General features: G+C 41.8%; 1 protein-coding gene across 1 annotated transcript; it reads left to right on the top strand.

Annotated features, from left to right (window-relative positions):
• Positions 1-4386: 4386 nt before the first annotated feature.
• Positions 4387-26477, top strand: LOC310641170 (cytochrome P450 2J2-like; the record flags this gene model as incomplete). The annotated part of the gene is made up of 9 exons (XM_083364000.1): positions 4387-4545; positions 12387-12549; positions 14209-14358; positions 14560-14720; positions 16423-16599; positions 21832-21973; positions 23717-23904; positions 24829-24970; positions 26293-26477. The coding sequence occupies 9 exons, from the start codon at positions 4387-4389 to the stop codon at positions 26475-26477; spliced, it is 1467 nt and encodes a 488-aa protein (XP_083220126.1).
• Between the last annotated feature and the right edge of the window lie 248 nt (positions 26478-26725).

Raw genomic sequence — 26725 nt, 5'->3', positions numbered from 1 at the left:
CAATCCAGCACTAAAAAGCATCTTTTAGACATGAATACAGGTAAACTAGCAAGTTCATGGAGTCTCACCTTTTGATTTTGTATTTGGTTGCATATTGAGGAAACGTAGGCTCCCCTTGGTGCTGGAGAAGACTCCTGTGAGTCCCTTGGACTACAAGGCAATCAAACCGGTCAGTCCTAGAGGAGATCAACCCTGACTGCTCTTTAGAAGGCCAGATCCTGAAGCTAAAACTCAAATACTTTGGCCACCTAATGAGAAGGAAGGACTCACTGGAGAAGAGCCTAATGCTGGGAAAGATTGAGGGCAATAGAAGAAGGGGACGACAGAGAATGAGGTGGCTGGATGGAGTCACTGAAGCAGTAGGTGTGAGCTTAAATGGACTCCAGAAGATGGTAGAGGACAGGAAGGCCTGGAGGAACGTTGTCCATAGGGTCGCGATGGGTCGGACACGACTTCGCAACTAACAACAACAAAAGGCTCCCCTTGGATATCTCTATACTGCCTCCATGTGAAAGGAATATTACCTCCAATTGTTCACTTCCCCAAGTTGTGTTGGACTAGAGGGTCCAAAAATGTGTTCTACAGATGGCCTGTAGTCCTGTACAACTCCACCCAGGATGCCAGTAACTGAATGGGAGACTAGAGGAGTCATTCAGATTCTGAAGTCCAGCGAGTTTCCTAGGGAACATTTTCTATACCCTAAATTATTGAAATGTCACTTTGATTGGTGAGCTCCTTTATCTGCAAATTTATTTACCCATATCAATAATTCCTGTCTCATTTTCTATTGTAGTCCCCATTTAGCAAAACTGTAATAAGGATGATCCTTCAGTTACAGACTAATTCGTTTCGCTGACATAGCCAAATCATAGGCCAAATGATTTGGAAGTTGGAACATTATATTTACTCACAGACTTACCGGTTTTTCACTCAGGTAAACCAGGAAGTGACCCTTGCATTTTGAGAACATGTATTTTCTTAACAGGGATGTCAGTAATGTCATCCCTGTTAATGTCAGTACCATTTTTTAATATATTTTTAAAAGTGATGTCTATTGCTGGTGTATGACCATAGTAAAGTTATATTCTTCTTCTTCTTTGATAAAAAAACCAAACAAAACACAAGTACTTTTGTTTGTACTTGGAAACTGCTTGTGCTATTTTTCCCATTATTTACTTTTGCATTTTTGTATTTTATATTCTAAACTAATAAAAAGGAAAAAGGGTATGTCCAATTTGTGGCTTGTGCTCTACAAATATACAATTTTTCTTTTCATGAAACCTCCCATATCTTACTGCTAGGTTTAAGATTAGGTTTTGGGTCTAGTGGTTCAAAATGGGCTCTAGAAAAAGTTCTCCTGAGATGTCTATGGAGATTCTCAGTCATCCAGGTTATGGTTGTCCCCCAAATGAAACATTCCTCTGTGGAAGATGCTTTATGCTGTATTCCTGCAATGGACAATAGGTGGGACCTGGTAGCCTAAGTGGTTCCCTCTAATTTTGAAATTCTATATTGATTTCAAAAGCATTCTAGATCTGAGTTATGAAGGGTAACACCTGCTTTAGATAATGTAGCTGGTTGGAGAAGGAAGCAATAGAACAGGTTTGTCTGTACAGAGACTTCAAACTTGCTTGGTAAATATTGTTGATTTATTATCGTTTTAGCCATTGTGTATCCACTGCATAAAGGGACGCGGTGGCTCAGTGGGTTAGGACGCTGAGCTTGTCGATCAGAAGGTTGGCAGTTTGGCGGGTCGAATCCCGAGTGCCGCGCAGCAGAGTGAGCACCTGTTACTCGTCCCAGCTTCTGCCAACCTAGCAGTTCGAAAGCACGTAAAAATGCAAGTAGAAAAATAGGGACCACTACGGTGGGAAGGTAACAGCGTTCTGTGCACCTTTGGCGTCTAGTCATGCCGGCCACATGACCATGGAGACGTCCTCGGACAAGTGCTGGCTCTTCGGCTTTGAAATGGAGATGAGCACCGGCCCCCAGAGTTGGAAATGACTAGCATGCATGTGCGGGGGAACCTTTACCCAAAGTGCTTTTTCAAAAGGCAACTGGACTTCCTTTGTTTTTTTCTTGAAGACGTTTCACTTCTCATCCAAGACGTTTGTTCAGTTCTGACTGAATGGTGGAGAATGGAAGGATTTATATTCCCTGCAGTCATCTGGTCGTTAGCACTCTCTCTGAGACTCATTGAGGCCACTTGGAGGTTTATCTATGTCCTTGGGGGTCACCTGAACAGTGTATGTGGACATGGAACCTTCTTGGAACTGCTGAAAGAACTGTGTTGTAAACAGGAGGCCACCTAATTAAACCTGAACGGTCCTCTCTCAACAGAGGGGTAGGGCTATGACATCATTTATCTTCCCCTTTTTATCTTCTCTTCCCCTCATCCCACCCCTTTCCTCCTAATTTCCAGGCTTTTCTCCTCCATGGGCCACTACTATCCGGCTGCTGGCTGAGTGCTGCTCCCTGGGTGCCTGCATCCATGCACCGGTGGAGCACCGCGCCTCATGGCTGTCCCAAGCAATTCTGTGCTGAGTGTCATGGTCCTAGGATGTCCACAGCTAGCCTTTGCCGATCCTGAGCCCCCTGGGGCACCCCCATCTGGCCGCTGCCCAGCTCTCTAGCGCTGAGCAATGGCCAGCTAGCTGGCCTACCCAAGCAATTGGTGCTGAGAACTGTTGGCCAAGCCATTTATTGGGCCCCATGCCGCTCACAGCCAGCCTCTACCCAGCTACCCAGCACTGAGTGTAGATCCACTGGCTGGCTGGAGCTCCGGCACTTGAAAATGAGCACTGCAGCACTGGCTGCCCTCCTACACAAACTAAACCTGTGCAGCTATCTTTTCATCCCTACTTGTGTCCGTGATGTTACTATTACTCCATCGGCATAAAGCAGAATATTTCAATGTTTGTTTTTAATTTTTTTTCATTGAAAAGTTTTACAGTACATTTTATCTTTAACAATCCCCCCTCCCTCCACCCACCCCTACCTAACCCTCCCTATCCCTCCCCCCCATTCCCCCCTCCCCCCTCGATTTCCCAGAGCTAAGTACAAGGTATAAAAACAAAGAACAATCATAAACATCCATATGCTAACAACAATAAACTATTAATTCTATTGCACTCTAGTTCATATGAAATGACTACAAGCAATACTAATATTAATGTTTGTTTTTAATTTTATGCATGCGCAAAACACAATATTACAAAGGATGGCTAGTTGGTATAGAAGCTGCCTAACCTTGATGTGCAGGTTTGGAGGCTTTGCTTGATAACAAAGTACAGGAACCCAGAATTTGCCTTCAAAAGTACGTGTTTATTCAGCCAAATAGAGACCGGCTTTTCTAAAACAAATGCAAAAAGCATCACATAGCAAAAATGTCTTAGTTTTATACCTATTTTGGTTATATAAGCAACTCACCCAGCAAAGCTGGCACTCAGAAGATTAAGACTTCGCCCCTTAGGGCTGGCACACTATAGATAAGAAACTAGAAAGCAGAAGTAGCTAGCAGGTTCCCTTTGGGGTGTCTCCGCAGGACACCATTGTTCGCTCTGAGTGTTTCCCCAAGACTCTAGCTGTCCCCGGGTGAGTTAGAATATTGGGTGTTTGCTTTGCTTTCCTTTCGTGACCCAGCATTCAGAGGCAGCAGGGGTGTGACACCATTTTTAGTTAAGCATGGCTAACCATCTATAGCTCACTACCTATAATTTGATGCTTGGATCAAGGGCAGCTTTCTACAATAACAGTTGCCGCAAGGCTTTTTGCAACAGCTCCAAATTATTAGAATGAAGTTTTGGCTTGGCTTAGTTGCAAAACAGTGATCAACTGGCAAAGATCTAAAGATGGTTCTGCAACACTATGATACTCTCATGAAGATGTTCCCTTATTTGCAGGGGAAGATGAGTGTTTTGTTTTTCCCCCCATGATAATGTCCTGATGATAGGCTTGCAAGACATGAGACATGATACTGGACTAGATAATATCTCTATGACACACAAGATTCGCCATTTTGTTCAAATAGATTTCATGGACCTTTGGGGCAGCATCATTTTAAAATAATCCCAGTGTAACAACTTGTTGGGGAAAAATAGATTACACAGCCTTTGTTGTTTTTTTTTAAAAAAGATTATTTTCCTCTGTTATTTGCATGAAGTAATCCAACCACATGATGTAATCTCATTATTCAAATTAGTGTGATAATATCTCCTTGACAAAGTGCCAGAACCAATTGGACGGTGCTTTCAAAGATATGCTGCTATTCTCTTCCCAGACATGAAATATATAAAACATGAAGGAAAGCAAAGAGCCATCAAATAAAAGGAGACAACCACGTCCAAATCAACTAGAAAGTCTCAAAGATAAAGTTTCAGCAAGAAAATGATGTCGATAGGGATATTTTTGTTTGTTTTGCTGATTGTGTTCTTCTTCAAACAACTCTGGTCCCGAAGACATTTGCCTCCTGGTCCTTTGGCTCTACCTCTCATTGGGACCGTGTGGGCTCACGGATTTTGGCTTCGTGAAGATTATTTCCGTAAGGTATTTCACTCTAAATATGCAAATATGTAATAGGAAAAATAATTCACAGTAGTTTTCTTTGTACCATAACTATAAACAAATGTATTAACCTAGTAAAATATTCCTGCATGATAAGGATTTTAATTAATCAAATTCCTCATCACGGCAGAATTTTCAAACCAAGACCTTTTCACCAACATTTCACAGAGCAGGATGTGAAATAATGGGGTTGAATTTTTAGAAGGCAAATTCTAGTTCAATCTTACAAAAAACAAAACAAAAAACAAAAACCCACCTTTAATAACGCAATGAATTCACCAGTGTGTGTGTGTGGGGGGGATGTTGTCTCTTCACTTTGCTTAAATGAAACATTCCTCTGTGGAAGATGCTTTATGCTGTATTCCTGCAATGGACAATAGGTGGGACTTGGTAGCCTAAGTGGTTCCCTCTAATTTTGCAATTCTATATTGATTTCAAAAACATTCTAGATCTGAGTTATGAAGGGTAACACCTGCTTTAGATAATGTAGCTGGTTGGAGAATGAAGCAATAGAACAGGTTTGTCTGTACAGAGACTTCAAACTTGCTTGGTAAATATTGGTGATTTATTATTGTTTTAGCCATTGTGTATCCACTGCATAAAGGGACGCGGTAGCTCAGTGGGTTAGGACGCTGAGCTTGACGATCAGAAGGTTGGCAGTTTGGCGGGTCGAATCCCGAGTGCCGCGTAGCAGAGTGAGCGCCTGTTACTCGTCCCAGCTTCTGCCAACCTAGCAGTTCGAAAGCACGTAAAAATGCAAGTAGAAAAATAGGGACCACTCCGGTGGGAAGGTAACAGCGTTCCGTGCGCCTTTGGCATCTAGTCATGCCGGCCACATGACCATGGAGACGTCCTCAGACAAGCGCTGGCTCTTCGGCTTTGAAATGGAGATGAGCACCGGCCCCCAGAGTTGGAAACGACTAGCACGCATGTGCGGGGGAACCTTTACCTTTATCCACTGCATATTCCAATATGGTCCTGAGCTTTCTTTTGCCAGTTGGGCCCACAATACTTGCTGATGTCATCAATCCATCTTGTTTTTAAGTCTCTTTTATCAAGTGGGATCCATTCTATGACTGCCTTGGTCCACCTGCCATTCTTGCTATGTGACCACCCCATTTCCACTTCAATGCTTTTACTCTCTTGATGTATACTTTTGTTTGTTCTCTAATCCATGTGCAGGTCTTTCTATCTTGTCTTATAATGCCGAGCATGTATTTTTCCATGGCTCTTTGTGCCACTCATAGCTTTTGTATCGATAGTGAGGTTTGTGTCCATGTTTCATTCTCATATGTTGGAGCAGGTAGGAAACACTGATCAAAAACCTTTCAGGCATAAGGGGAGGTTGTTCTTGAAAATTATGCTTAGCTTGCCGAATGTGCAATGTCAAGGTTCTGACTAATAACACCAGCTGCCTGCAATTAGTGCAGGTTCGCGTCCCACCAGGCTCAAGGTTGACCCAGCCTTCCATCCTTCCAAGGTAGGTAAAATGAGGACCCAGATTGTTGGGGGCAATAAGCTGACTTTGTAATAATGCTGCTTCGGGGGGGGGGGCAAAGCCCTAATAAGCAGGCATATACATAGAATGAAGGCTATTGCTAAGCACATTGATTTGTGCTTTAGATCTTAAGCCTCCCTGAGTCTTCGGAGAAGGGCGGGATATAAATGGGATTAAAAAAATAAAATAAAATAAAATAATGAACTCAAACAAATCAGAAATCTAAGGCTTGAAGTTTCCTTAGAGAACATGTTTATTGGATACATAATATCAGCATGGTCAAAAGTGAAACCAACTCTAAAATTTCCCCCAGGATTCAATGTAACTAAATGTAACAACTCCTTCCCCTCTACTACGGTATTGATCACACTGCCCAATGAGGCCAATTGGCGGGCTCTGTGTCACTTCTTCTCTCCACCTTCCAGCACCTGTGGGAATAACCTTTGTTCCCATGAGACTGCTCCGTGTTTAGTCTAGCAATCCTTTTGCTTTCTTCCCCCTCTTCCTCCCTATTTGTGTGACAACTGAGAATGACAAAGATGGCTTCAGCCAGGTTCATTTCGGAAGTTGACATGTAGAATGTTGCAGAAGGATGTAGTGGCTGAATCCTGTAGAATTATTTTGGGATGCTAGAATAATGCACAAAGATCAGAATTCTACCCCCAATGAAGCACCAAAAGGCTTTTAAATAAAACCAATGCATCTCCAAGCAAACAGTTTGGAAGTTTTTAAAAAGAGACTGGACAGCCATTTGTCTGAAATGGTATAGGGTTTCCTGCCTGAGCAGGGGGTTGGACTAGATGACCTCCAAGGTACCTTCCAAATTTATTATTGCTGTTGTTGTTGTTCTTGTTGAAGTAGAAGTAGAAGACTTTATTGTCATTTCAACAATATACAGAACAGTACACAGTGAAATGAAACAACATTTCCCCAGGACCAAGGTGCTACTGGATGCAGTATTCCAGGTGTGGCCTTACCAAGGCATTGTAAAGTGGTATTAGTACTTCACTTGATAGATAGTGCCCAGTGTTCGAGTCTGTCCAGATCCTCCTGTATTTTAAGCCTATCTTCTGGAGTATTGGCTATTCCTGCCAGCTTGGTGTCGTCTGCAAATTTGATGAGTTCCCCATCTATCCCCTCATCCAAATCATTGATGAAGATGTTGAAGAGCACTGGGCCCTGGGGCACCCCACTACACACTTCCTTCCATGTAGATGCAGTTCCATTGAGGACCACACACTGAGTATGGCCTGTCAGCCAGCTATGAATCCATCTGGTGGTGATGCTATCTAACCCACATTTTTCTATCTTATCAAGTAGTAGGTTGTGATCTACTTTATCAAATGCCTTACTGAGGTCCAAGTAAATTATATCTACAGCATTACTCTGGTCCACTAATTTTGTCACTTGGTCAAAGAATGCAATAAGATTTGTCTGGCATGATCTGTTTTTGACAAACCCATGTTGACTTTTAGTGATGACTTTATTTGCATCAAGGTGTTCGCTGATTTGTTGTTTGATTATCTTTTCCAGAATCTTCCCAGGTATTGAGGTCAGGCTGATAGGTCTGTAGTTTCCTGGATCTATTTTTTTCCCTTTTTTGAAGATGGGAACTACATCAGCTCTCTTCCAGTCCTCTGGTAGTTCCCCAGTGCTCCAGGATCTTTGAAAAATATAGTTCAATGGTTCTGAGATCATGTCTGCCAGTTCCTTGAGAACTTTGGGGTATAATCCATCTGGTCCTGGTGATTTGAACTCGTCTAGGCTGGACAGGTGTTCACTTACCTTTTTCTTGCCTATCTTAACTTGCATTTCTATTCTTTTTTTTATGGCACTGGTTTTGGTAGGTTGGACTGTTTTTTCCCTTTGTGTAAAGACAGATGCAAAAAATGAGTTAAATAGTTCTGCTTTCTCCCTATTACTTGTCACCTTCTTGCCAATTTCCCCCACTAATGGACCAATCATTTCCTTAACTTTTTTCTTGTTTTTTACATGTTGAAAGAAGCTTTTTTTTGTTATTTTTGACTTTGGTCGCAAGCCTTAGTTCATTTTGAGCCTTAGCTTTCCTCACTTAATCTTTGCAGGCAATTCTTATACTTGTCCTTTTTATCTTTCAATTTATCAGAGAGTTCTTTATGCAGCCATGCTGGTTTCTTTTGAGAGTTGTTATTTTTCTTCTTTGTTGGTATTGTACTAGACTGGGCCTTCATTATCTCACTTTTCAAAATTTCCCAAGCTTCTTGAGTTGTTTTCCCCTTTAGGATTCTCATCCATGGAATTCTTCCCATGGTCTCTCTAAGTTTATTGAAATTAGCTCTTTTAAAGTCCAAAACTCTAGTTTGACTGTATTCTATTGCTTGTGCTTCCAGAATGTTAAATTTATTTATTTATTTATTTATTTATTTATTTATTTATTTATTTATTTATTTATTTATTTATTATTAGATTTATATACCGACCTTCTCTCGAAGGACTCAGGGCAGTTTACAGGGCAATTAAAATATAAAATACAAAAGTTAAAAATAAATTAAATTAATTAGCCCTAACCAATAAATTAAGTTAAAAGTAAACCCCAAACCCTTAGTCCAGGCCGGCCTGTTCAAATAGCCAGGTTTTCAGGTCACAGCGAAAAGACCGAAGGTCGGGAGCCATCCGGAGCTCAACAGGGAGTTGATTCCTAAGGGCTGGAGCGTCCACAGAGAATGCTCTCCCCCTGGGGGCCGCCAGCCAGCACTCCCTGACCGACGGCACCCTGAGGAGGCCTTCTCTGTGGGAGCGAAGAGGACGAAGGGAAGTTGACACCGGCAGCAGGTGTTCCCTTAAATAATCCGGACCCATGCCATTTAGGGCTTTATAGGTCATCACCAGCACCTTGAATCTCACCCGGAGGGCAACTGGGAGCCAATGCAGCTCGCAGAGAAGAGGTGTCACATGAGAGTATCAGGAGACCCCCTTCACAACTTGCGTGGCTGCATTCTGCACCAGCTGAAGCCTCCGAGTGGTCCTCAAGGGCATCCCCATGTAGAGAGCATTGCAGTAGTCTATTCGAGAGGTCACGAGCGCATGAGTGACTGTACGTAGGGCATCTCAGTCCAGATATTACATGATCACTTCCCCCCAAGGTTCCTATGGCTTCGACATTTTCTATCATTTCATCTCTGTTTGTGAGAATTAAATCCAATATGGCTAATCTCCTAGTTCCCTTCTCTACTTTTTGGGAGAGAAAGTTGCCTGCTAGGTTTGTCAGGAATCTGTTTGATCTTCCACTTGGTGCAGAGTTTGTCTCCCAGTTGATATCAGGGTAATTAAAGTCCCCCATTACTATTGTGATGTGCTTCTTACATACCTTAGTTAGCTGACTAGCAAAAAGTTCATCTATTTCCTCTGCTTGCGGCCTATAGTATACACCTGTGGCAATGTCATTTTTTCCCCCTTTTATATTGACCCAAATGCATTCAAGTTTATAGTTTTCGTCATTGTTGTGCTCTATTTCTGTGGAGATAAAGTTATTTCTTATATAGAGAGCAACTCCACCTTCTCTTTTGTTTAGTCTGTTTCTTTTAAATAGTTTAAATCCCTCTAGCTGTGTGTTCCATTTGTAGGTTTCATCCCACCATGTTTCCGTAATGGCAACAATATCATATCCGCCTTCATTTACCTGAATTTCTAGTTCACCCTGCTTACTGTTCATACTCTGTGCATTAGTGTATAGACATTTGAGTCCTTTATGACTGACCCTGTATTTACTAAGAGCCTTGGTGGAGCAGTGGGCTAATGCCTCCTTAAGTAACACCAGCTGCCTGCAATTAGTGCAGGTTTGCATCGCACCAGGCTCAAGGTTGACTCAGCCTTCCATCCTTCCGAGGTAGGTAAAATGAGGACCCAGATTGTTGGGGGCAATTAAGCTGACTTTGTAATAATGCCGCTTGGTGTGTGTGTGAAAGCCCTAATAAGCAGGCATATACATAGAATGAAGGCTACTGCTAAGCTTGTAAGCTGCCCTGAGTCTTCGGAGAAGGGCAGGATATAAATGGAATTAAAATAAAAAAAATACTTGCTGCATAACTTGTGTGGTGCCTGGCTTCCTCTATTTTCTTAGATTGCCGGGGACAGTGATGTTCTGTATCAATTAACTCACTATCCCCATTATTTAGTTTAAATGTTCCTCCAAAAAAGCTGTGATTTTATTGCCAAGTAACTCAGTCCCTTTCTTGGATGGATGCAGACCATCTCTTTTATACATTTTTTCATTGGACCAGCTACAGACATCGTGACTAATATAACCAAAGCCTTCTCCTTTACACCACTCCTTTAGCCACATATTAAATTCTGCTATACGCTGGCCTTTTCCATTTTGCTCCTTATACACTGGTAAAACCTCTGAAAAAGTAAGCCTACAGCCTATTCTGCTAAGTTCCTGCCCCAAGCTCTGGAAATCATTCTGCACAGAGAGTACATCTTTTTGGGACAGATCATTAGTGCCAAGATGTACAATAGCTTCCACATCACAGTCCTTGCTGGCATTCTTGATTATTTTAGAAATACGCTTCTTGTCCCTACTGGCAGTAGCACCTGGAAGACAAAACCTCTGTGTCCTTTCCTAAATTTACATCCCTTATACAGTAATTGAATCACCAACCAGAAGGTGGCTTCTCTTTTTGGATGCCTTTCTGTTCTTGCATGACTAGTGTGTAATACCAGATTCACACTTCCCCCTGTCGAAAACAAGTTTTTCATCTTGGACCATGATCCCCTGCTTATTTGAGTTATTATCACAGATACCTTTACCTGTCTCCTTAATGTCCCTATTAAGGTCAGAAAGGGCACTGTATCTGTTGGGCAGGGACACAGCGAAAGCTTTGTGTTTATGGTTCACAGATCTCACCCTGCCAGATCCCATGGTTGTCCACACTGCCCTTCTCCTGCAGGATCTTTGTGGTAGAGGGGGCTGATAGCACGGAGGCTCAATAGGGTAGAAGGGCTGAACTGGACACCTTATTTCTGCCTGAAGAGCACAGATTACAGACCCTAGATAAATAATCTGCTCAGGGTGCTCTCAATAGTCCCTCTGTAGACGATTGTGATTATGTGTGGTGGAAGCTGTGCCTTCCTCAGTTTCCTCAGAAAGTAAAGACGCTGGTGGGCCTTCCTTGTTATTTAACAGGTGTTGAGGGACCAAGTGAGATTATCCACCAAGTGAACACCAAGAAATTTGGTGCTCCTTACAATCTCCATGAAGGAGCCATCGATGTTCAGCAGAGAGCGGTCGTATTTTGTCCTTCTGAAATCAACAACCATCTCTTTTGTTTGGTCTACATTCAGAGACAGGTTGTTGGTTTTACACCAGTCTATTAACTTCTCCACTTCCTCTCTATATGCTGACTCATCGTTCTTGCTGATGAGACCCATGTTGTTATTGTTTACACAGAGGGGAACAAAACTGGGACAAATAAACAATTTATGAGCAGAGAATGTTAATCATGACTGTCTGCCAAACAACACATGCATATTTTCAGAGAAATGATTCGGCTGCATAGAGAAAAAGCTTATTCCCTTTTTCTTCTTGGCTTAAAACATGCATGTCAAACTGCCGGCCCATGGGCCGGATGCATCATACTAAAACCGCAGTCACCCCATTGTTGGCAATGGGGAAAAAGTCGCGATACGTTGCATGTCACATGACGTCACGAGTTTGACAAGAGAACCCAGAACACAGTTTACCATATTAGTAATCTGATAATCATATGCTATGTTTTTGCAAAATCATGCTGGTAATACTCCTTATTACTCAATACTTCTTTTGGCATTCCAGAATAACAAACAAACATCCAGTGGTTAGTTGGAAAGAGAAAAGGTTGACTTCTTTTCTCTTCTTGGCAGGAGCGACACCAGTGAACAGTTTGCCATATTAGGGATCTGAAAAGCGTTTGCTATGTTTTCCAGAACCATGCTGATAATGCTCATTATTATTTAGAATCTGCTTCTAGATTCACATTCCTTTCTCTGAGACTAATGTAACCATTTTTCCCCCTTTCATATTTCTGTCAGTCACAGGAGGAGTGGGCAGTAAGAAGACCCTCTGTCATTTGAGGCATGGTAGAAGGGAGCAAACAGATGGGAGAAGGTGGATTTTGACTAGAGAAAGGAACATCCCAGCAAAAATTTTTAAAAGTAGATAAAGAAGTTCTTGGCAGGGATCTCCAAGATCCACATGGTGAAAGGTCTTAGATTTCAGGATTTAAGAAAAACTGTAGGTGGGTGTAATAACTATAAAGAATCTGTTTTATTTGATTGTAACATTTCTCAACTTTGATTCACTCAACAGCATGTAAAACGATATGGAAACATATACACCATGTGGCTTGGACCTTACCTTCTAATAGTGCTGTCTGGATTCGAAACTGTGAAAGAAGCAATGACCAGCTTCCCAGAGGAATTCTCTGATCGACCGGATGATCCTTTTTTGACTGCTTTAGGGAAAGGAAGAGGTAAGTAAGAAATTGTATATAAATAACCATCACACTAACCCTAACCATCATTCCCTTCCTTCTCCTTCATATTTGGCCTCTTCCTCCAGATTTTGCAAATAAGTTTTTCACAAATTCTGTCTATATGACCAACTCACCTAAAGGCATTAATACCTATTGTGTCCTTTCCAAGGACCAGGGATGATGATGATGATGATGATGATGATGATAATGATGATGATGATGATTTACTAAATTTGCTTGCCACTCATCTCGTCGTAAAGTGATTACGTTGTTAAAAGTGATCAAACCATCTTTCTTTCTTTCTTTCTTTCTTTCTTTCTTTCTTTCTTTCTTTCTTTCTTTCTTTCTCTCTTTCTTTCTTTCTCTCTCTCTTTCTTTCTTTCTTTCTTTCCATCTTACCATAAGGTAACTCTTGCTGTCTTACAGTGTGTGTGTGTGTGTGTGTATATATATATATATATATATATATATATATATATACATACATACACACACACACACACACACACTACATATACATATACATATATATAAAATGGTCAGGTCTTTTTACACACACACACACACAAAATGATGATGCTGGCAGTGTACCAGCGAAAGCTAAGACAGTCGATTTTCAGGTTTTATAAATGGTTGATTTTATTAATTTACTGCTTTTAAACAATAAACAGCTGTTTAACTATTATCCCAGAGTTCAAGAATTTTATACCATTACACAAATATGCCTGGGATTCGTATTTTTAAAGTTATTGAGGACATATAATTATATAATGATAGTATAAAGGAGGAAAAGAGTTTATTTCTGCATATGTATTCCTAGCCACATAATGAGCCTTGCATAGCTGAAAATAAATGTAAGATTCTCCTATCTTTACTGACATTAAATATAAAGAACAAAAAAAAATAGTTGCAGATGGATTGTACCACCACCGAGAAGATCCTCTCTCTTGTGCCTATAACATATGTTCTTGCACATGAACAATTACAAAATCTTAGGAGTGCACGTTTGATTGCCATACCACATATGACTCCCTGTGTCAATGTGAATCCCAAAATGAATAAATATTTTTGTAAGAACAAATAAAATGGCTAGAATGTCAGAAAATTACAGCATGTCACTGAGGTTTGGTATTTCCATCTGAAACCCAGAGAGAGGTTTGGCAAGAACTGATATATATATATATATATATATATTATTTGTGTAAATTTTTTGGAGACTGATATAGGTATTTCAAACTTATTTGTTCTCATCAGTCACCACACCCTTTCAATTCAAACCTGGCCTGATTGCACATTAGGCAGTTGTTTTAACCTCTAGGCCACAGGCTCTTTCTCACTTTGTCAGCTGCATCAGGGAGGGAAGGGACAGGGAAGATATGTCTTGAGTATTTTGTACTCAGGACATATCTCCCCTGTCTCTTCCCTCCCCGATGCAGCTGACAAAGTGAGAAAGAGCCTGTGGCCTAAAGGTTAAAACAACTGCCTAATGTGCAATCAGCCCAGGTTCAAATCTCAGAATGGTATGGCTGACTGATGAGAACAAATAAGTTTGAAATAGCTATATCAGTCTCCAAAAAAATTACGCAAATAATGATAAATAGATATAAACACAAATGCAATCAGGAATCATTTACCATTGTCTACTGATACCTTCAGGAATTATTTTCTCCAATGGCCACACCTGGAAACAGCAGCGACACATTGGCATCACTTCTCTGCGGAAGCTGGGCCTGGGGAAGAAGAGCATTGAGCATCAGATAGAAGACACAGCTCAGACGTTGGTGGAGAGCTTTAGACAAACAAAAGGTCTGTAATTTGGGGTAATGATAATGGTTCATGACTGTCTGAAGAAATCTTTTTTATTCTTGCAATATTTCAAATAAAAAGAGATGCATTTGATTTGAATCTAAATTTTTGAAAAAAAATGTCAGAATTTCCAATTCTCTTCCTTCATCTCCTTAGAAGTTCTCCTTTATGAAATTCATTATAAAATATCTTCATTTGCAGGACAGCCATTTGACCCTTCATTTCCAGTACTAAATGCAGTTTCTAATGTCATATGTGCTTTGGGTTTTGGCCATCAGTTTGGTCCTGAAGATGAAAACTTCCAGATGTTAATTCAAGCCCTTGAAACTGTTGTGAAAATCACTGGTGACTCTTTCCATCAGGTGGGTCATCTTTTCTCTTAAAGAGACAAAAGTCCCCAAACAAACTATGTTTCTATCAGCATTTTCATGTAATCATGAATGTAAGGTATGGAGGCAGCCTTGGAAATCATTTGTTGTACTATTCTTCCCAAAAGATAGGTAAGATAGGTAAGAACCTAAAGAACAGGGGTCTTCAGACTTGGCCCTTTTCTGACTTGTGGACTTCCAGAATTCCTCAGCCAGTGACTGGCTGAGGAATTCTGGGAGTTGAAGTCCACAAGTCAGAAAAGAGCCAAGATTGAAGACCCCTGTTCTTTAGGTTCTTACCTATTTTCCCAAATACCCAACTAACATCTGCTTCCTTATCATTTAAACCCGTTGCTTCCATCCATATTTCTAGAAGAATTCTGGACCATCCTGTTTCTCTTCTATCTGACACAAACTCAAATACATGAGGACAGCCATCATGTCTCCTGGTGGTCTTCTTTTCTCCAGGCTAAGCCTACCTATAGGCTTTAAGTGTTTCCTTCCAAGACATTTGCCATCTCAGTTGCTCTCCCCAATTTGTACGCTTCAATTTGTAAATGTTGTCCCTAAAGCACAGTGTAGAGAACTCGATATAATATTCTAGTGGGGTATGAATAATGAGGAAAAACCAGGAAGAATGATTTCTATTGACCTTCATACTGGACTTCTGTTGATCTACCAAGGACTATACAGTTTATAATTAAACCCTGAATTGTAATCATAAATCATTGCTGTCACCACATGATTGGACTCAATTTTGAGTCACCATACCATTGGACTTGGTTTTACAACCATTATCCAATGGGCAATTTTGGTTGGGGGAAAAAAGCCAAAAATGTCATAAAATGTGGAAGCCAGTTACTAAGAACCCAAAATCTGGTCACATGACCACAGGGGTGTATCTTCCAGAACTGGTCATAGTAACTTTGACCAGTTATAGTTGGGCTTTTATTTAGTTAGCCAAGAGTTTGAACCTGCTATCTGTCCAGTCGTACTGTACCTGGAACAGGGAATCAGTTCAACTCTGAAGTAAATCTTATTTACGATTATGTATATGTGCTCATCTTACATAAGGAGCTCAGGGGGCTTACAGAATTAAACACAAAAACCCACCAGCAGCCAAGGATAGACAATGACCTCACTTGCCATTAACAATAACAGGTTTCATTTATTCACTTGATATCTTTGGAATCAGTCAGATTTTCAATACCTTACAACACACTATCAGAGTTGGGAGCCTCTGAATTCATCTGAATAGGGATGCCCATTTTTGAGCCAAAAGCTAATCCTGAGATGTGATCTCACACACACCAGTTCACAAGCTAGCAGACTGTGAAAATCCATGTTGTTAATTCATTATTTAGCCTGGCATGTGAAACCGGTTTATCTAATTTATTAAACTGCAGCTCAGTTAGCCATAGGTAAGCATATTTACAAAGGCTTTTGGAGACAATAAGAGAAATTTTATCATAGCTTTCTAATGATTTATCTGCCTCTAGCATTATCTGTGTCCTACAAGAATTTGGAAACCGAGCTTTTCTGAAGGGCTTTTGGTGGTCTGTTGTTTGCTCTACTTCAATGTGTTTCTAACATTTTTGTTTGGTTATTGAGCACTGTCTATTACTGTGAGACCCTAAGAGTCTTCTCTAATTGTGTCGAAGTAAATAAATAACCATTCCTCTTCCTTTTCTATTAGGTGTATAATTGGTTCCCACGATTAATGAGCTACCTCCCAGGCCCTCCCAAGAGAGCCCTGGCTGCTGTGGATGTGATTGTCTCCTTTGCAAAGCAGGAAATAGAGAAACACAAGGAATTCAACTCTCAGCATGAGCCAGAAGATTTCATTGATTACTATCTTCTTCAGATGGAGAAGGTATGTTTTTACTGAAGCGAATAGTCCAAAAAAAACACCACACTCTGTTAGAGAGAAATTACCTGAACATGAGCTATAGCATGATCCAAAAGCTTGGAAGAGCAAACCTCTAGTCCTGGTGACTGACCCAGATCGGATCCTGGAATTATTTTATTCTTTGCTATCAGTAAAAAGGAGGGGCTAATGATATTGCCTTCATAAGATAAGATAATCTTTATTGTCATTTTTTTTTTTACTGTGGGCACAACAGCACACATCAAAAATGAAATTTAGTTGCCCGCTGTCAAAGTGAAACCCATACATGACACACACCTAAAACATACTATATACAACATGTGTATAGACCCACACCCCTACATATACATAACAATAAAGTATTAAATACTGTCCATCTTGAATATATAATGGAAGGAGGAAGCATGAGAGTTGACAAGGTTAATGCTGTATAGGATGAAACTATGGCTGAATCTGGATGTTCTGCTATGGATAGCATGAAGCCTCCTCCCAGAAGGTAACAAGGAAAACAGGTTGTGAAGAGGATGAGTAGTGTCCCAGATAATCTTATGGACCCTGTTCAAACAGCGCTTCTGTGCTATGTCCTGGATGGGAGGGAGGGAACTGCCCATGATCTTTTCAGCCATCCTCACCACTCTCTGCACCGCCTTCCTGTCAGAAGCAGTGATGCTTCCAAACCAGACTGTGATGCTGTATGACAGGATGCTCTCAATCGTTCCCCTGTAGAAAGTGCTTTCCTCTCTTTCTTTTTTTTTCATTTAGTTCCTATCCTGAATTTAGTTTTCATTTAGTTCCTATCCTGAATTTAGCCCATGCTAAATTCAGATTCCCTATCATGGATTACTGCCTTGTCGTGGCGAAGGGGCTTGCGTAATTCAATGAAGCTATGAGCTATGCCATGCAGGGCCACCCAAGACAGAAATATCATAGCAGAGAATTCTGACAAAACGTGATCCACTGGAGAAGGAAATGGCAACCCACTCCAGTATCTTTGCCATGAAAACCCTATGGACAGTACCAAAAGGCAAAACGATATGACGCTGGAAGATGAGCCCCTCAGGTCGGAAGGTGTCCAATATGCTACTGGGGAAGAGCAGAGGGCTAGTACTAGTAGTGCCAGAAAGAATGAAGCGACTGGGCCAAAGCCGAAAGGATGCTCAGCTGTGGATATGTCTGGTGATGAAAGAAAGTCTGTTAAGATTTTTTCTCCATAGGAACCTGGAATGTAAGATCAATTCAAGGAAAGCTGGACGTGGTCAAACAAGAGATGACAAGACTGAACATCGACCTCTTAGGTATCAGCGAACTAAAATGGAAAGGAATTGGGGAATTTAATTCAGATGACCATCAGGTATACTACTGCGGGCAAGAATCCCTCAGAAGAAATGGATTAGCCTTCATAGTCAATAAAAGAGTAGGAAAAGCAATACTGGGATACAATCCTCAAAATGACAGAATGATCTCAGTTCGAATCCAAGGCAAACCAATCATATATGCACATGCCCAAGATGGCGGACGTGCTGAGCTGAGCTCCGTGAGCTTTGTGAGTTCGGCTTTAATTTGCGGTTTGGGGGAGCCCTAGGGAGTGCACTATGCCTCCGTGCTAGGGCTGGGGTGGTCAGACTGCTTTGCCATTGCCGCTTTTAGAGGCACCGGTGTCCTCCATGTTGGCGAAATGTGGCTGGAAATCGTGCTGAGAGTCCATGGCTGCGGTTGTGGCTTGAGGTGCCGCAGCTTGAAATGCCCCGATCAGCTGATTTTCAGGGTGGATAGAGCCGCGGCTTGGAGCGGCTGGAAGAACCGCAGCGGGGGTTAGCTGGAGTACTGTGGTTGTTCCAGCATGGAGTTCTTGCATGACGGTCGTTGCTGCATACTGCCGGGCGGCATGGGCCATCTTTGTATCCCCTGTGTCCCGAGTGGCCAGCCAGACCAAGATTAGGGCCTGGCGGAAGATCGGCGGGAGACTTCTACCTACTCCCCACCTGTTTCAAAGCAGCTATCGGAGACTGGCAAAGAGGAGACCTGGGTGGTTGATTCCTATGCTTGTTAAGACTTGCTGCCTTCAAGGGACCTGAGGCAGTTTTGATGGCCTGCCAGGTTCGTGGCTGGTTGGGCGGCGCACTGGTCTGCTTTTGGCCAGCATTAGCCTTCCAATCATGTCCTGGAGCTATGGCTTCCATGACCCTCCCCTCTGTGGTGAGGTGTTTCGGTTTCATGACTGTCGGCATGGCATTGGCTGGGGCCGGGCTCGCTTTTCGCCTATATGGAGATGGACTCCTGCATGCTGTCTCCCTTGACCCCCAAAGACTCAGAAGGACCTGGGGTGAAGAGTTGCTGTGAGAGGGTGGCTTAGATTTTCCATCTGCTACCCTCTCTGGAAGTGAGAGATCTGAGAGGGTATGCTTCTTCCCCTGGGTGGGGTTTCCATCCACCTCCCAGATCAGTCTTGTGGTCGTGGTGAGAGGACGGCTGCTGACCTGTTCTGGAGGTATCCAGCGCGAGTGAGAGCGGAGCTGGATTGGTGGTTTTGGACTCATACACTTCTTCTGATTTTATACCATCTCCACTCAACATCTGACTGCCTTCTGCTGATCTCACATAACTATTTATGGCTCGCCTATATTATTCTGGCATGGACTTGTGCACCCTCAGGGGTGCCCCCCCTTCCTGGGTGCGACCCGTCTTCTTTTCTACTTCTCCTCTTGATGACGGGCCCAATTGTTGGGACTCTGAGAGATGGTTAGGCATGGATTGGGGTCTCCTATTTATTTCGAGGAAGAGGCCCCTGACCTGTTTTTAGCTAATTTTTTTAAGTGGTATGTTCAGTCTAGGCTTGTTACAGGTCACGGTGGGATGGGGCTTGGGTTGGGAGCCTCCGGGTCTCTGGAGTGGGGGGTGGGGTTGCGGATCCCCATGACGATTGGGAATGGTAATAGGTGGCTGCACGGGGGGCTGTATCAATATTCGGCAGCGCACCCCCGCTATCTTCAAGTGGTGGCACTCTCCGACCCCCTGGATTCAACCCATGTTTCTGGGAGTGGGGATGAATAGGCCCCTGAGCTCAGGCTGGTGTACCTCAATGTCAGATCAGTAGTTAATAAAGCTCCTCTTATTCAAGAGTTGGTTGAAGAGGAGCATGCGGATCTGGCTTGCATTACGGATACCTGGTTGGGTCCAGAGGGAGGTGTCCCTCTGACTGAACTTTGCCCACAAGGTTTCCATGTGCTTCACCAACCTCAGGCTCAGGGAAGTGGCGGGGGTGTTGCAGTGGTTGTAAGGGAGACCTTGTGTCCGCGGGAGGCTACCGTTGTTCAGATACTCAGGTGTGAGTCGCTCCTCCTGAGATGTGGCCCTGGGGCTCAGTTGGGTTTGTTGCTGGCATATCTCTCACTTACCTTATGGGCATCCATAAGTGTTGTAATTGTAGATTTTTGGTTATGGTATCCATACTGAGTACAACGAACAATGGTGATTTGCTGAACCATTGTGGATAGAAAAGAAATAGGTCATATGATGTTTGATGGCAAGATGCTACTTGGTATAAAGATCACATGAGGAAATAATGCTGCTTTATACTCCACTGCTAAGACTGCACTTGGACTCCTGCATCCAGTTTTGGTCAGCATGATACAAAAATATGTTAAGGCTCTAGAAAAAGTGCAGAGAAGTGCAACAAAGATGATTGGAGGCTGAAACATAAGGAAAACGATTTCAGGAACTGGGTATGTCTAGTTTAATGAAGAGGACTTGGGTGACTTAAAAAAAAATCATTCATTTTTTATGCTGACCATCTCCCCTACAAGGTGATAACAGTTTTCAAATATTTTTTATAACCATATTTTATTATTTTTTTATAATCACAAATCCTTAATATTTTATCAACAACATGTTGTCTGGGGGCCAATATTTAGCTTACTCTCTGCCTTATTTTTCTAGCCATTGATAAAATGTATCCCATGTTCTAAAGTATTCTGAATCTTTTTTCTCCTTCATTTTCAATGTAAGTCTCTGTGGGCGCGCCAGACCTATGAAACCGCTTGCCAGTCGAGCTCCGGATGGCCCCCGACCTTCTCTCCTTTCGGCGCGATCTCAAAACCTTCTTTTTTGAACAAGCTGGCCTGGTCTGATGGGATGGGGTTGGGTTTTTTATAAATTAGTTTTAACTTTTAGTATGTACTAATTATTACGGGCATAGTTGTTTAATTACTTTTTAATTTTTGTATCCTGTTTTTTATTATGTATTGCCCTGTTCACCACCCTGAGTCCTTCGGGAAAAGGGCGGTATACAAATTAAATTATTATTATTATTATTATTATTATTATTATTATTATTATTATTATTATTATTATTATTATTATTATTATTATTATTATTATTATTTCTGATTATCTCTTCCTCTGCTGGTGATTCTTCTTCTTTCCAATGTTGACAAAATACATTTCTCATTACATGTTAATACATGTAACATTAAATATACCCATTCTTTCTCATAATTTCCTGCAATTATACCTAACAGGTTCAAATCTATGTGGCTTTTTTGTCATTTTTTCTAACCATATATGTATTCTTGACCAAAATCTTTGAGCCTTAGGGTATGTCCACCATAGTTCACGTAAACACTTTCTCATTGTTTTGAGAACCTTGTTATCTCATTCCCAATAGTTAGAATCTCCTTGAAAAGTTTCCATATACCTGTGTTTCAACAAAAGTCTGGAGAACTGGAGAGGTTTCATTCCTCATCCGCTCACCCCCTTACTCTAATGCATGGGTGTCAAACTCAATTTCATTGAGGGCTGCATCAGCATTGCGGTTGCCTTCAAGAGGCTGGGTGGGTATGGCCAGGGTGGGCGTGGCCTACTGGGTGAGCATGGCTAGAGTGGGCATCGTTCGCATCAAGGGTGCCTATGGGGGCCTGGGCAGGAGAGTCTCTGACAGTAGGAGGGTCTCTGGGCCAGGGCCAAGGCAGTGGGGGCCATTCCCTCACTGTTTCCAGGATGGCTTCACGGGCCGCATGAAACCACCTTGCGGGCCTTGTGTTTGACATGTCTGCTCTAATGACAAGATGAAAACAAGAAGGCATGTAGCTGTCAGGTTTTCACTCTTCATACCTGCACTGATTTTCCTATATAACTGTATTTATTGTTATTATGACTTGTGGCACAAAAATTTTTTGCATAGAATTATTGTAATTTTTATTTTTACATTTTAAACATCAGAGCAGAAATGACCCCAACTCTACCTATGATGAAGACAACCTGGCTCAGTGTATTTTTGATTTTTTTATTGCTGGAACAGACACAACCTTCGCTGTTGTGATGTGGGCACTGATCCTCTTGACAAATCATCCCAACATCCAAGGTGAGAGAAATCTAGGCTGTGGGAACAAAGGCCAATCTCAGCTTCTAAAAAACACAGGAATTCTTTGAAAATACTCTTCATAATAATTTTCCTACGTAAATTGTTGAACCTATAAGCTACAGTCTGAACTTAGCAGGTTTAAAGAAAAGCCAGGAATGCACATCTAGAGAGAGTCATCTATAAATCCTCAATAAAACATAAAGTGATTGTCTAAAAGCTGAAAATCAGTACAGATCTAAAACATTTAACACACATTTCAATCTACCAAGGTTTTCAGATTTGTTACTTGCTAAAATGTGTATATAAGATCAAATTCATAATATAATAAACATAGAAAAAATATCAAAACAGTGGGCACAAGCAGATGCCCACTAGGCTCCCTGCTATGAAGAGAAAGGATGGGAGCCTCGTGTGGGATTCCTTGGGATACCTAATGATCCCTTCAATCTTCTCCTTAACCATACCTTCTTCCTGCCCTGCTACTGACTTGCCTGCTACTCGACAGGACACTGGAGGGACCAAATGGGGTTGGTGCAGCAACAAGGCTGAAGGTGTGGTGAAGGTAAGTGGCTAATGGAGGTTGGAGTCTGCATGAAGGAATAGAGCGGCACTGGGAGCCAGCCAAGAGTTGCGTCTATGGAGATTGTCAGTCATCCAGGTCATGGTTGTCCCAAAGTTTCTTTTTCAAGAGGCATCTGGACTTTCTTTGTTTTTCCTCGAAGATGTTTCGCTTCTCATCCAAGAAGCTTCTTCAGTTCTGACTGAATGGCGGAGAATGGAAAGGTTTATATTCCTTGCAGTCAACTGGTCATTAGCACTCTTTCAGAGAATTGTTCAAGCTACATGGGAGTTTATCCAAGTCTCCTAAGGTCACCTGAATCGTGCAAATGTGTATGGAATCTTTTTGGAACTGCTGAAAGGACAGCAAATCCATATTCTGAAGAGAGAGGACTGCTGGTTTAAAAGAGGGGTCAAAGAGGCTATCTACATTAAGACTGAACAGCCATCTCTCAACAGATGGGGAAGGGATACAACACCATCTATCTCCTGTTTACAACATAGAAGGGCACTGATAAACCTCCAAGTGATCTCAACAACTGGGGGCACAGGGGACAGAGCCAACCTAGTACTGTTATCAGCAGTGTTCAGGGATGCAACCAGGATGAGGGACTGGCAAGAGGTGGGGAGCCTGCCCATAGAGGAAGGGGTTGCAGACCTGGAGGCTGTGGAAGACAGTATGTGCTGAGGAATGCCCGAAGAGGGGTAGTAATGATCCAGCTTGGAGTTGAAGCTGGAGCCATGTCAGAAGTTCAACCAGCTGCTGTGGTGGGTAGAAGCAAGAACAGACCCAGAATCAGAAAATCAACAGGAACCTTGGACATAAAATGTGTGATCTGGATCAGAGATCGGAGAATGAATGCAAGGCCAAGAAACTGGAATTGGCTTTGGATCTCTCAGCAGAAAGCCCAATGGAGCTGGCAGCCAGGATTGGAGGCCAGACTAAGGTGCAAATTTTGGAATTCTAGCAGACACAAGCCCAGAAGCCAGTAATAACATGTGTCAAGAGGAGGAAAATCAGGAAGTCCAGGCAATTCAAATGAATATAAAAGTTTATTGCAAGCTTATGCTGTCTACAAGAATCTATTCTACATCCTAAAGTTTGGCTAAATGTTACAATTAGGAAATAATTAAATGAAACACAATACTGAAAATGAGCCTTCTATTTCTGTCATTTTTTCCTAGAGAAAATCCAGAAAGAGATTGAAGATGTGTTTGGTTCCTCGGGGTCAATTTCCTATCAGGATCGGAAGAAGCTGCCCTACACCAATGCTGTGATTCATGAAATGCAGCGTGTAAAATATGTCATGCTAGTTGGGGGAAGCAGGAAATGTACAAAGGATGTGAAAATGAGGGGTTACGTTATTCCAAAGGTGAGAAATGTGTTCAGGCTACATTCCACTAATGCAACATGGAAGGAAAACCAGAATATGGCACTTGGATAAAGGCTCTCTATTCAGGAACTGCCAATGTAGTCAATTGGATGGGCGAGAATAGTAAGCTTTTGTGGGGTAACAATTATGGGTTAAACTCCAAACACTTAATGAACTTTAAATGTTTTATATTTAATCCTAGGAAGATGACAAGAGATTAAGGGCTGAATTTAAGTTCATAACTGAAGTCATGTCTGGGTTTTTTTTGTCCCCCTTCTTGGGGCACCCAGCCCTCTGTTTTAATAGAAGGAAAGAGACAAAGGATACTAAACTGTTGAGCAGCCACCAATCTCAGTAACTGCTTTGGAAATTTATTTATTTTTATTTTTTATTTTAATTCCATTTATATCCTGCCCTTCTCCGAAGACTCAGGGCAGCTTACAAACTTAGCAGTAGCCTTCATTCTATGTATATGCCTGCTTATTAGGACTTTCATACACCCCCCAAGCGGCATTATTACAAAGTCAGCTTAATTGCCCCCAACAATCTGGGTCCTCATTTTACCTACCTCAGAAGGATGGAAGGCTGAGTCAACCTTGAGCCTGGTGGAATGCGAACCTGCACTAATTGCAGGCAGCTGGTGTTACTTAAGGAGGCATTAGCCCACTGCTCCACCAAGGCTCTTTTAATGAACAAATAGAGCTCCATAAAGGCAAGCTATAAGCAAATGATTCATAAATATTGTTCAAACTTTTTCCTTGTTTCCTCTTTTTGGTCATCTCTCTCTCTCTCTCTCTCTCTCTCTCTCTCTCTCTCTCTCTCTCTCTCTCTCTCTCTCTCTCTCTCTCCCCCTCTCCCTCTCCCTCTCCCTCTCTCTCTCCTTCTCTCTCTCCTTCTCTCTCTCTCTCTCTGTTTTTTTTACAGGGGAGCTATATTATTGGAGACCTGCGCTCTGTTCTTCTTGATCCAGAACAATGGGAGAAACCTGAAGAATTCAACCCAAATCACTTTTTAGATAAGGACGGGAAGTTCATTGAACGGGAGGAGTTTCTGCCCTTCGGAATAGGTATGTCCATGAGCCCAAAAGCAGCTTATAACTCGTAGGAAAGCTAAGAGCCAGAGTGAGCCACGACTGGCAACTAATGCTAAAATTAACAACAACAACAAAATCTTATTTCAATGTGTAAGAAACAAGAACAAATTCAAGGAAATGATGGGTCCAGTAACGGAAGCCGATGGCAAGAAAATGACAGGCCGCAAGAAGGAAGCAAAGCTGATTAAGTCCTTCTTTGCATCTGTATTTATGCAAAAGAAGAAAATAGTCTAAGCAAAACAACACTGAGGGAGATAGATAGAACAGGTACACAAATCAAGACAGGCAAGAAAGTAGTAAGACAACACCTATCCAGCCTGGATGAATACCCATCCCCTGGACCAGATGGCCTGCATCTCAGGTTCTGAAGGAGCTGGCAGATATAACCTCAAAGCTTCTGAATGAAATCTTTCAAAGCTCCTGTAGCACAGAGGAATTAGCAAAGGACTAGAAAAGAGCTGATGTGGTACAAATCTACAAAAAGGAAAAAAAAACATGGATTGAGGAAATTATAGGCCCATCAACTTGACATCTGTACCTAGGAAAATCCTGGAAAATATAATCAGGTGGAGGATAAGTGACCACCTAGAAATGAAGAGGGTGATCACTTTAAGCCAATTACAGTATCTGGTTTTTTTTTAAAACAAATTGTGTCAGGCAAACCTTATTGCCTTCTTTCCTAAAATGACTAAATTAGTGGATCAGTGAAATGCTGTAAACATAATATGCTTGGACTTCAGGAAGGCATTGGATAAAGTAGACTACAGTCTACTGATTGATAAGATAGAAAAATGTGGGGTTGACAGTGCCACCATCGGATGGATTTCAATTGGCTGTGCTTAATGGCGAGACGTTGACATCCCTCTTGTAGGCCCATCTCTAGAAAAACATACCATTTCAGTTTCGTCAAGGGTCTATGGTTTAGCCTTTGAAAGGATCTACCATATAGTATAGCTTCTGTTAAACTCGTACATTAAGGGGTGTTCACAAACAGAGGAAAACTGAGAAAATAACTGTAGGGATTGAACTTGCTAGAAGCTATTGGGATACAATTTGGAGATCAAATATCAGAACAACATAGTTGAAAAGGATCTTGGAGGTCTTCTAGTTCCTGCTCAAGCAGGAAATCCTATACCATTTCAAACAAAAGACGGTCAAATCTCTTCTTAAAAACCTTCAGTCTTGGAGCACCCATAACCTCCAGAGGTAAGTCATTCCACTGATCAATTGTTCTTACTGTCAGGAAATTTCTCCTTTATTCTTCATTGGTTCTCTCCTCTTGGTTTCATCTATAGGTCGGCGTGCATGTGTGGGAGAGCAGCTGGCAAGAGTTGAGACCTTCATCTTTCTGACCAGTCTGATGAGGGCCTTCAGCTTCCAGTGTCCTGATGGAGTGAAAGAACTCAGTGAAGCCTCTATTGCAAAGGTCACAGTGCATCCACTGCCTTACAAGCTGTGTGCTATTCCCACACAGGCTTGAACATATAAAATTCCATAAAAAGGATAAGAGTAATTATAGAACAGTTATTCAATAAGGTAAATGCAAATGTTTACTTTGTGCCTATTCACTTAATATAATGTTTTGATTCCTTTTATTCTGCATTGAACGTGCTTCAGCCTATTGCTGGCTTCACACAACTTACTGAACCAAGTCTATGGAAGACTAGGAAGTTGTATATGAAAACAATGTGCTAAATAAGTTTGTTATGTTTTCCCTTTGTTTCCTTT

The sequence above is a fragment of the Vipera ursinii genome, assembly GCF_947247035.1.
Source record: "Vipera ursinii genome assembly, chromosome: 5".
Classification (NCBI taxonomy): domain Eukaryota; kingdom Metazoa; phylum Chordata; class Lepidosauria; order Squamata; family Viperidae; genus Vipera; species Vipera ursinii.
Note: the sequence above shows the minus strand (reverse complement) of the source record. Positions and strands in the feature narration are given on the sequence as shown.